General features: G+C 41.8%; 1 protein-coding gene across 5 annotated transcripts in view; it reads right to left on the minus strand.

Annotated features, from left to right (window-relative positions):
• The window catches only part of PPP4R4 (protein phosphatase 4 regulatory subunit 4), an 82,127-nt gene that overhangs the window by 22,533 nt on the left and 47,614 nt on the right, over positions 1 to 11,980 (minus strand). For all 5 annotated transcript variants that reach the window (XM_058655275.1, XM_058655274.1, XM_058655272.1 and 2 more), the window contains exons 10-15: positions 10,860 to 11,029; positions 10,414 to 10,533; positions 9,405 to 9,482; positions 8,572 to 8,655; positions 7,788 to 7,970; positions 285 to 390 (exon numbers count right to left, since the gene is read on the minus strand). In XM_058655275.1, the coding sequence (XP_058511258.1) occupies positions 285 to 390; positions 7,788 to 7,970; positions 8,572 to 8,655; positions 9,405 to 9,482; positions 10,414 to 10,533; positions 10,860 to 11,029 (741 nt within the window). The remainder of the gene's footprint in view (positions 1 to 284; positions 391 to 7,787; positions 7,971 to 8,571; positions 8,656 to 9,404; positions 9,483 to 10,413; positions 10,534 to 10,859; positions 11,030 to 11,980) is intronic.

Genomic DNA, 11,980 nt, shown 5'->3' on the forward strand with positions numbered 1-11,980 from the left:
AAATGAACAATGTATACTATCGGCTGTACATTAACTTACATGTACAACTTTTGGCATCTGTGTGCACAAATGTATGTTTTTATAAATCACTTTTATTTATAAGTGACAGTAAGTTAACGATACAAAGAAACCAGCACTTGTAGTCCAGACAACTGGTCTATCATACAATGTATGGAAATGTGAAGGACAATTTTGTGTATTTGTTTGCTACTAACTCAGATTATTAAAATGAAAACAATTTTTAAACAATGAAATAAATAATATTTACAACAATAATTACTTACGTTCAATTAACTTTTGAATGACCTCATGTCTCTGTTCCTGCTTGCGGTTATAACGTAGAAAAATACATAGAGTTCGTGAAGCTGCCTTCTGGACAGGTAAGACATTCTTAGAGAAACAGAAAGGAAAAGCAATTACAACCAAATATTACGTGTTTTGGGAAAACTGGCCCAACCAAACCAACTGTGTTGGTTAAAAATAGAATTTTGTTGCTCATCAATCTCTGAACTTAGATCCTTCAAGAACTGTCTTCATAACTTAATGTCAATGTCATCCTGACAAATGAACACATCACGTTACACAGTAACCTGGTGCAGTCATGCTCACATCATCTAGACTTGTCATCTCCTTGTAGGTGGCATTATCCTCAAGTAAACTTCAGCATCCAACCTTTCAGCCATTCCTGGGACTCTGTCACAGTCAATAAACACTTACTAGAACACACCACATTATCAAGTGAATCATCAAAATCATACCACTTCTAAAATACAAATTGGGAGACCCCACTCCTGAGGTTCTCTGGCTTAAATCTGACCCTTCAACCTCAGTGTTATCGCTGAGATCTTTGTCTAAGACAGTTTGGAATGCAAAGAAAACCATGCCAAAAATTCTCACCAAGATTCCAAACCTGTTTGTCCCTTGAATTTCTGCAATAAACTGGACAGAACCTTAATTCTAAATCAATTATATCATTTACCTTTACCGAATCTCAGTTCAAACCATGTACTGGGTAAAAAATCTCTCAACTAAATACATTGTATCTACTATAAAAAGTACATTGTATGGTTCGGGCCTTGGGATTCGGGGGCAACTGCCGCTCCTCACAGTGTGGCGGCTGTGGGGGGTGCCCCTGCCGGGTCGGACCCAATGCTGGGGGCTCACGCCAAAGACACTGCCGCAAGGCAGTGAACGAGTCCTCGGCCTCATCCAGGACCCAAGAGAGCTCAGTCCTCAGGGTAAGTGCACCATGTGGGAACTTGGGAACTGGCTTAAAATTCCTAGCTCCACCCAGCCGCTAATATCTGGCAGCTAGGTGAGTCTGGGAGGGGTTCGGGCCTTGGGATTCGGGGGCAACTGCCGCTCCTCACAGTGTGGCGGCTGTGGGGGGTGCCCCTGCCGGGTCGGACCCAATGCTGGGGGCTCACGCCAAAGACACTGCCGCAAGGCAGTGAACGAGTCCTCGGCCTCATCCAGGACCCAAGAGAGCTCAGTCCTCAGGGTAAGTGCACCATGTGGGAACTTGGGAACTGGCTTAAAATTCCTAGCTCCACCCAGCCGCCAATATCTGGCAGCTAGGTGAGTCTGGGAGGGGTTCGGGCCTTGGGATTCGGGGGCAACTGCCGCTCCTCACAGTGTGGCGGCTGTGGGGGGTGCCCCTGCCGGGTCGGACCCAATGCTGGGGGCTCACGCCAAAGACACTGCCGCAAGGCAGTGAACGAGTCCTCGGCCTCATCCAGGACCCAAGAGAGCTCAGTCCTCAGGGTAAGTGCACCATGTGGGAACTTGGGAACTGGCTTAAAATTCCTAGCTCCACCCAGCCGCCAATATCTGGCAGCTAGGTGAGTCTGGGAGGGGTTCGGGCCTTGGGATTTGGGGGCAACTGCCGCTCCTCACAGTGTGGCGGCTGTGGGGGGTGCCCCTGCCGGGTCGGACCCAATGCTGGGGGCTCACGCCAAAGACACTGCCACAAGACAGTGAACGAGTCCTCGGCCTCATCCAGGGCGGCCAGTGCACCATGTGGTGCCAGGCTTTGCCTGCTGGCCGCCCAGCCGGGAAGCTCTGGGGTAATGGATGTCCGAATTGCTGCTTAGATAGCTCTAGGGTGACCCCACTGTTTCTGGGTTCTGAGTCAATCCTAAAGATTCCCAACGCCAGTAACTCTTCTTTTGGAGAACTTCTAATCACTCAATAATGCTGAGCTTTGAACACCTATAATGCAAAAGATAAACCCCGGATTGTCTAGCAGGATATTTTTTTGCCTGACATGATGTTGGTTCAGGAGACTGGTCACATCAGGCAGGTCCATAATTTTAACTAGCACTCTAGAACCTTATACTGGGGTAGACTCTGTGCAGGATGTGTGGGCCACACCCTGTAGAAAGTTTGGCCCCACTGGTAAACCTAAATTTTAGGTGGTTATGGACTAAGCTAGGTGTGACCAAGGAGCCTGCCATCAATCACAGGTAAAGGGATCCACCATAGACTGGACTGGGCAAGGCAGCAGCACCCATATGTGCATCCTGAATAGGCTGTGGGGTGGGCCGGGCTGCAACATTCACCAGCTCATACAAAGCCAAATGGGAGGCCAGAGTACACCGGGCACTGGCCTAAAAACCAATGGCATGTATGTAAACTGGGTTTGGGAGTGGATCAAGTGGAGGTACTTGGGAAGCTCCCCTGGCGAGTCATAGCTCTCGCTGGTGAACATGCCGTCCAAATCTGGGGGTCAGACTAGCAGGGCATAGTAGCTCCAAAATGTGTAACTTGGTAATGGACCGTAATGTACTGGGCAGGACTGAACAAACCTTTGTTTACAAGCAAAACTAGAAACCAGCATGGAACACAGGTCATACCGAGCTAGGCTCTTGCACCTACTGGTCCCCAGAGCAACCACAGGCAGGTGCATGATTTACAGCTAGGAACAAGCCCAATCGGGGAGGTAACGGGACACCCTACCTAGGTTGAGGTTCCCACCAAGGGGCGTATGTGCTAGAATTGGAGCTGCGTTCTATCTAGGAAACAGTTGCAGTCACCCGAGGCACTAGTGTGGGCTGGGATTGGATGCACCAGGCCAGTTCAGACCCCAACACCATCTGGTGGCATGGAGAACCAGGGGGTAGATGTGGGACTGACTAGGCTGGGTCTCAACCCCCTACTGAGCCATGCGTGAGCTGTATGTGGGTAAGGACGAGCCATGGCTGGGCTGAAACATCCAATAACAAGAACCAGAATGGGGTGAAAGCCAGCCAGGAAAAGCCACTGTTCCTGCTAGGGCAGGAGGTGAACTGAGTTGGGTTGGCTCAAGGACCCCCTGGCATGCGCAAAACCTGCCTTTGGGAGGGGATCTGATGGAGGAGCCTGGGCAACTCCTCTGGCAGGACACAGTCCCTGCAGGTAAGCGCAAGAAGCATGATAGGAAACAGCCCAGAATAGGCCATGGAAAGTTTCCCACTGGCACACATTCAGCATGGGTCAGGAGCAGAACAGGCTGAATCAGTCCGTATCACCCACTGGCAAATCCGATCACCAGATCAGAGTGTGGGATGAGCCGGGTTTGGTCGCGACAAAACCAGTACACATTATGGAATGCCAGGGCGTGGTTGCCTGTACTGGATATGAATGCAGCACCCAACCAGCACACATGAGATCCAGGAAGGAAGGGAGGGGCAGAACTGGCGGGGGGGGATTAAGGGGCTGGTTCCCTCGCCGGACAGCTACTCCCAATGGAGAGCGTGGGCTGGGATAGAGACAGACTAGACTATGCAAGGCTACAACGCCTGTGCACTGCATGTGGACTAGATCAGGGAAAAGCCAGGCTGGGCTGACTATTCCTGCTGGTGCAAGCATAAATTAGAGTGGGTGAGGGATGTTTGGACATAGCCGCAGAAGCTGGCACTGGGGACCAATTCTGTCAAGTCAAATCACAGAACCACCTAAAGAGTGCATAAACCGGGACAGAGAGACCTGGGAGGGAAAAAGTGGGTTCCCCCTTCTTGGGTCACTATTCCCGTGGGAGGGCATGAAGACTGGGACGGGGGCTGGGATGGCTAGATAGAGAGGCACTCAACAACACCCGTGAGGGCTGGATGGTTGAGTTGGTTAGATAGAACTAAGCTTTAATACCCATTGACACGTACAAGAGTCAAACGGGATGGGGGACAGACTGGTCTTCTGCTACACATACTGGCAAACCAGGGTAGGGGGCGGGCCTGGTGGGGGTTATTGTGGGTCACCCCGACTAGGCTGCAGCTCCCACTGGTATGTGTGAGGGCCGAGTACGTGCTGGGCAGAACCAGACTGGACTGCAACACCCATTGGTTCCAGTGCAACTCGGGACTGAAAACAGAACCAACCCAGCAATTGCAACCACCAGCTGATCGTGGTGATGGACTGTGCCGGGCCCTGTGCTTGCTAGAGCATACAAGAAACTAGTCTGGGAATACCTCAAAGTTTCTTTGGAGATCTCCCTAATCGAACTGCTGGACTCAGAACTCTAATCAAGAAAAGACAGAAGACAGAGCAGATCAATCATTCATCTCAGCTATATGTTGGCAGCGATATATGGGGCAAACGGAGACTTTATGATGGACCATATCAATCAGTGGACGACCTCATCGAGCGAAACTGGCAGCGATTCATAACCAGAGAACTATTAACACCACTCGAGCACATATCTCAGAGCATGCCCCACATCCGGGACTCGGGGTGGGCGGGAAACTGGGTGGGGCTTCCCCCTCAATATCCCCCTTTACCTCAGATACAAGATGGAAACAATGTGGACATAATAGTATTACCCACTTCCCTATCCCCCTGAACCTTTTTTTTTTCTTTTCTTTTTCTTTCTTTAACTGTAATTAACTATGTAAAGATTGTCAACAACACAATAAAATAGATTATAAAAAAAAAAAAAAAAAAGAAAAAAAAAAAAAAAAAAAAAGTACATTGTATCTACATTCACATTTAAGTATTAAATATTAAAATAGCCTGAAGACCCAGAGTATTACAGTGGCAATCCCTGAAGTAAAATATAATAAAATTTTACACTCCTGTTAGAGTATAGCTTACACTTCCTCTCATATTTTATATAAGCTATTTTTATCCTCTTGAGTAATATCCCTTCCAGTGTATCTAAAGTGTTGAATGAAAAAATATCTGGGGAATAGGGTAAGGACACATTTAAGCAGAAGGAGAAACATTAGCCAGTGTGAAACACAGTGTGCACATTCCAGGAAACAGGACAGGACAGAACAACAGCAGAGGGGTACCTGGAGACTGACAGACACAGGAAAGCAGCGGACACAACGGTGTGTTGTTGCAGTGACTGAAACTCCAGCAGCATTCAAATATCAGAGTTATGGGAGTCCCAGAAGGCAAAGAAAGAGAAGCTGGGTTTACAAATGTATTTAATGAAATAATAAGGGAAAATTTCCCTAATCTAGAGAAAGACTTGGGAAACAACATCCAGGAGGGGTACAGATCTCCCAACAGAGTTGACCAAAAGCGATCTTCACCAAGACACATGATAATCAAGCTCTCTTCAATAGAAATAAGGAAAAGATCCTTAAATGTGCATGTGAAAAAAATCAACTGACTTATAAAGGAATGCCAAGTAAACTCACAGGAGATCTCTCACAGGAAACTTTACAAGCCAGAAGAGAATGGAGCAACAAATTCCAGATTCTAAAAGGAAAAAATTGTCAGCCCAATATAATGTACCCAGCAAAGCTTTCCTTTGTCTTTGAAAATGAAATAAAATTCTTCCACAGTAAATAAAATTAGAAGAATTTGCCTCTTCTAAATCTGCCCTACAAATGATACTTCAAGATGTCCTCTTGACAAGAGAAGAGGAATAGTGCCCACCAAAACCAAAGGCATTCGGGATCCTGGCATACGCAAAGTGAGGACCACTGCACTGGTCTCAGAAACTATCTTAAAGAAGTGACTATTTGAGCACAAAACATAAGGACTGTAATTTATTAAAACATTATTTAACATTCTTAAAATGAGCTTGAGATAAAATGAAAAGAAAAATTAATTTGTCACCATTAAAAGTGGCTAGTGCAACAACTCCTAACTCAGAAAATTTATAATCACAGTGAAAGAATTAAGAAGTTATCCTGTCTTTATATTACAAAATATACCTCACAGTAATCAAATAACCCACATCCTGATGGAAAACACATTTTCCCACAAGAATGCCATCAAAAATGCCCCAAGAAAAATGGAATTTAAAACTGTCCTTTTGTCGGTTCTAATGAAATCAAGAATCAGCGATGACCATTAGAAGCAGTGGGCACAGGGTGTCCCCTGCGGAGCTGTCAGTTGCAGGCTCAAATGCAGAGCACAGGGAGAAAGCTGGCAGCCGCAGCAAACCCAAAAGGCCTTTGCCACAACAGAACCCTCCCAGCGCATTGCTAGTGAGACAACGGCTGAAACGGGTAAAATATAAACTAGACAGCAGTGCTTACGAGGTATTCCTGTCAAAATGTTTAAGCAAAATCTCACAGTCCTTTAGCTCAAAGTTGCAGCTTGCAAGAAATACAGAGAACAGATGAGCACTTAGATAGAAAGACCTGGAATATCCTACAGGGCAACTGCCTAGTCTCCTTCACAACTCAGTGTTACAAAAACAAACAAACAAGTGAAAAGAGGTGGAACAATACAAACGCTTACATTAAAATAATTCAGAGATGCAACCAAAAGCAAGGTTTTTAGATCCAAGATGGAATAAAGCAATCATAAAACAGATTTGGGGGATAGCTAACAAAATTCAACATGGACTAGATATCAAAGGGTACTAGTTTTGTTGTATGTCTCCAATACAATGTAAATCCTCAGAGAATGGATCCTGTGTCTCATGTTCACTGCTTGTTACTGGAATCTAGAATGCTGGTTGTTTCCAGCAAGAAAACAACATATTTTGTTGAAGAAAAAGAGTGGAAATCATTAAGTATGGAACTAAAAATCAGTTCTTCCATATGTGTCTCCTCTTTGAAAACTGCTCTACAATCAGCAGGCACTTCCTTTACAGTGTGGAATTAGGTTCTTGTAAAAAAAAAAAAAGGCCAAAAAGCACTCATTCACACCCTCTATTATTTATAAATCATTTCTCTTTCTCAATAAGGGAAGCTAAAAATATGGAATAATTATGTATTAGCCTCCTAAGTACAAACATACTTCATAAATGTTAGGCTGAACCCAACAAATAAGATCAGGCCGCGTGGCGCTTACGTGCACCTGCTAGTGTAGTTCACCTCCAACTCCCTTAAAATCAATCCTGCTGTCACTTCTACAGATTGCAAGTGCAAGCTCCGAGTTCTCCACCTCTTACAACAGTGCCTGACACATAGTACCACTCAGTTCAGTAACTGCTGAAACAAATCACCAGTATTTTCTGCTTGACTTTAAGCAAAACATTCTGCTTGGTTTATTCATGCAAATGCAACATTCATAAGGACGCTATTGTCAGAAATTATTTGCTGTCCAGATCCCTGGATCCTGTCAACTTCCTCTTTCATCTGCTTACACTGTCCCGGCGGGTAGCATGTTAACAAGGGCAAGCGGAAGCACCGCCTGTTCTCGCTCCACCTAGGCAGGAGTTGACCACACAGAGGACCAGAGGAGGAGCACAGAGGGGGCCGAGCTCCCCCCTCCACGAGCAGGGAAAACGGTGTCCTCCTACAGAACAGGACGAACCCACGTGCTGCACCACCGTGAGACCATGCAGAGTCGGGCAACCCCCAAAGTAACCACGAGCTGAGAGGACAGGAAGCTGCAGGGCTTACATTTGTCATCATGATTGTGAACATTCTTTGCAAGAAACGATAATAAATCTGATCACTTGATATGACGTGTGGCAGACAGGCATATTTCTGCAATAGTTTCTCGTGAGTTCTCCATTTTAAAGAGGCTGCTGCTCGCTGTTCCGCGGCAGCAAGTGCTGGAATCAAGTCTGGCAGAGCCGACAGCTGAAAAAAGGGGCAATGATAATTAAGCAAACCAAACCTGCAACATTCAATAAAGTTATTCATTCTCATAACACATTGAGGAGGAGACGAATTCTGCTCATTTCTGAGGTTAAAAAGCTTCTGAGTTATAACAGGGAAATAATTACCTGGTAAAACCAAATCACTCTCTGAAACTTGGTGAGCAAAATTTATGGAAACCAAATTTTGAACTAGAAACTGGGGTTCATTATTCTTCCCATAAGACTACTTTTCATAGCAACTCCTTTGATCATTGCTAAATACATTACATGTTGCTCTCAGCAAGCTCTGACCTGACAAAATTCAGGCCCTCTGTCCTCATTTTTTGTTCTGGAATAATCATTACTACAATGAACACCAAAGAAGTGAACATGAACTTCCAAGAATGCTGGTGCTAGAAGAATCATGAAGAACTACAGAGGAAATCCAAGCTGCACAAGCCGCTAGGGACTTGCACTGGGCACCTGCCACATGGCTAGCACCATCTGAACCGTCTTCCACACATTCCTTCACTGACTGCACCACTGCCCTGCAGGGCAGGAAAAAACATCGTTGTAAAGCTTTTGGATGACAAGGTGTTTACCTTATTTTCCTGCACACTGCTTTCCCCACCAGTAGACATAAGCTCCAAGATTTCCGGAAGATGGTCTATCAGAGCATCTAGTACCTTTTAACAAAGATATTGATTACTCTTACGTTGACCTATGTGTTCTAGGTTAGCCAACTCAACATGGCAGTTTTTACAAAGAAATAGTGTTGTGTACCAGATGCATTTTGTTAATTCCAGCTTCCCTATTCTATAATCTCCTTGCTAGAAAAGTCTTGATCAAGCTACCATTAAAAAGTGTATCCATCTCAATATGGTTCAGTCTAATCTGACACCGCGGCTTCTATAACTAATACACTCTAAAACTAGTTCCTGACTTTCAAAGGTGACTTAAATCAGATAATACAATCAACAATATCAAAATATTGATGAGTTGAACTATGGCAACTTGAGTCACTCAAGTGAATGGTATATACTAAATACAATATCAAAATGAAGTATTTCAAGAAGTCTTCACAGTTATACAGTAGATGGTAAAGTAATCCCCAAACAATACCAAGGTGTACACATGGACATACATTCACATTTATATAGAAACAGAAAAGATTTATATAGAAATATAAAATGGAAAAATTGCAGAACAGTAACAGTGATAGGAATTAAAGGTACTCTTTTACCTGTTTGTATATATAGAAATGTATACACATACATTTTTAATTGAATATTTTAAGTCCTAATTTTTTTAAAAGACCTTTCCAGTATTCTGTCACAGCTGAAAGAATATGCAACTACCAAGAGCTGAGGAAAATGGCCCTGACCTATGTGAACTTAACATGAAAGAAGTACAAAGCAGAGTAAGAAGATATTACCTCCAGTGATTCATCTTGTAACAATGCTATTAGTTCTTTATGTATTAAATATACTCCAGAATTCAGAAGTTTAGATACCTAAAATGTAGTGATAAAATCCCTCAGACTTGAGACAACTAAAAATGTAAAGTTAAAATATTAATTTGAAAAAAATGCATCCTTTTCCGACAATAAAACTAGGTTACAATACATGTATAAAGCCAGACTTCTAGAAAAAGTAGTTGCATATATAACCATTTTTTTAGTTTACTTCATATCATACTAGGGGAGCACAGTATTAGGGAAGAGATGAAATCTACTGAGAATAAGATTTTATGATGCTGCTCAGAGAAAAGGTGGAGATTTTATTATTCCACTTAAAGAGTTACTCTGAGACAGCTTTAAAACTGGCGAGCAATGGCTGCCATGTTAACTACAACTATAATACATGTGTGCTTATTAGAATTGCATAAAAACATGTTCTACATTTCAACCTCAAGAGTTTAACAGCTAACTATACTCATCACAAAAGTTTTAATTCACTTTTGCTCTTATCTGATGAAGAGCTGTAATAGCTGAAGCTAAGAGCTATACTCAACTACATGCAATCCATTTGCAACAAAAATACATTTAAAGAATTCATCTCAATTTTCCATTTGTTTTAAAGTGCTTAGATTTAGATGCAAAGTTTAATTATTACAAAGCACAGGAAAGCTGACCTTACTTCCAAATGAGAAACACCCATATAGATACAACATCTAGCTTAAATGCTTAGTATAGATATGCTAAACAAATGCATTCATAAATAAATGAACATAATGTATTATGTAATGAATTCTGCAAACATACTAAAAAGAGAAGGCAAATGTAGGAATTTTAAAATAAGATTTAACACCAAAACATGCAAGAGATACGGAGTCGAACCCTTACAATAAATCTGTAAATAGAAGCATACAAAGTACCAAAATAGCATCTAGCACACTATGAAAATAACAACAAATGAAAAGGGATATCAATTCTTTAGACTTACTTCATAAAAGCAAATAGCAATAGTGTATCTGACTGGCACTTCAGGGTCATGACAAAGGCAGAAGAATGTAGAATAGAGTTCCATGTGGAAGTTTTTGGGATCAACAAAAACAGTCATGGCCTGGTGAAGGTGGAGAGGAGATGAATGGGAGAAGAGAACATGCATCAATACCTAGTAGGAGAATCATTTCATTTAAACACGAATCATGTTCTCTGAATCCTAAGTTAATTGGAAATCAAATCTTGAAGATATCAATGTATGCACATAATTTCAATTTACACAGAGAAATATATATTTCACAAATAGTTACTTTGAACCTGCTACTTGTACCAGACACAGTGGTAAGCAGCTAGAGTCACATAGGACAATATATTTAATGCTATTCAATCACATGTTGTAAAGCTATAGTTAAGCTGCCCAGTAAATGGAGATATATAGTTCATTACCGGAAAGTTATAAGCACAATTCTTCCGTACTGATACATATTTCTTCTCCTGTTCTAGGACTTGGGTGGGAATCTGGTTTTCATTGTGTCCATTTTCTTCTTGCAAACCCAGTATACAAAGTTTCTTATAAAACTCCAAAAATCGCAAGTGTTGATCTGGAGTAAAAATTCCTAAAACAAATATGAAACTCTTGTTTCATTTGAAAACAAAAATTAAGAAAAGAACATGAAAGTATAGTGAAACCAAATAGTTAAATAACTTGTTATATATTGCTAATAAATACAGCAGTTGAGAGAATAAATGTTACCAAAAAATCAAATGTAATGCTAACTTTAATACTATTTTAATTTCAAAAATGTAAACTCTGTAATGCAGAAATTAGGCCTATATTCTTACTAATCTCTGTAACAGGCCTGATACTATAAACCACCAAGTCACTATAATTATCATGTGTGCCAATTTATATACATAACTAATTACCTCTGGCAAATATTACAAAATTGTCTGAAAAAATACATGTATGCATGAGCAGAGAAGGAGCTTACAACTTGAATGTGGACGGCGGCCCAGCGGGTTCAAAACAATGCAATGGTTACACATTCCTTAACTACCTCCAGGAGCTAACAACTCATAAACATTGAAATGCAATATTTAGAGTCTACTAATGTCTATAATTCACATCAATAAAATATTTTGCTATCCTAGATAGCTTATAACTTAATTCTCACTTTATTGTAGCAAGTTTAGAACTCAGTAATATGCTCAAAATGCCGAGTTACAGGCATTTTTCTATATTGAGTTAAATTTCTTATATTAATTGTCCAACAAATGGTTAAATAGTACACTTGCTACTGATCAATACCTGAACTTCTACTAACACATACCAGCTAGTACATAAATATTTAAAAAATCAAGAGGCAATAATTAATTTCTTTCAAATAGGTTTAACTGGTAAAAATATTATTCCTAAATGTAGTCTAAATTACTCCATCCAAGTTCCAAGACCTTGTAAGATTTTATACACTTAAAGAAAAGGTTTTACAACTAAGAGCTAAAGTCTATTTGCTAACATAGAAGAAAAAGGGAAAAAATTGAGCACAACCTTAAATTTTTTAGGATAT

The sequence above is a fragment of the Ochotona princeps genome, chromosome 26, assembly GCF_030435755.1.
Source record: "Ochotona princeps isolate mOchPri1 chromosome 26, mOchPri1.hap1, whole genome shotgun sequence".
In the NCBI taxonomy this organism is placed as follows: domain Eukaryota; kingdom Metazoa; phylum Chordata; class Mammalia; order Lagomorpha; family Ochotonidae; genus Ochotona; species Ochotona princeps.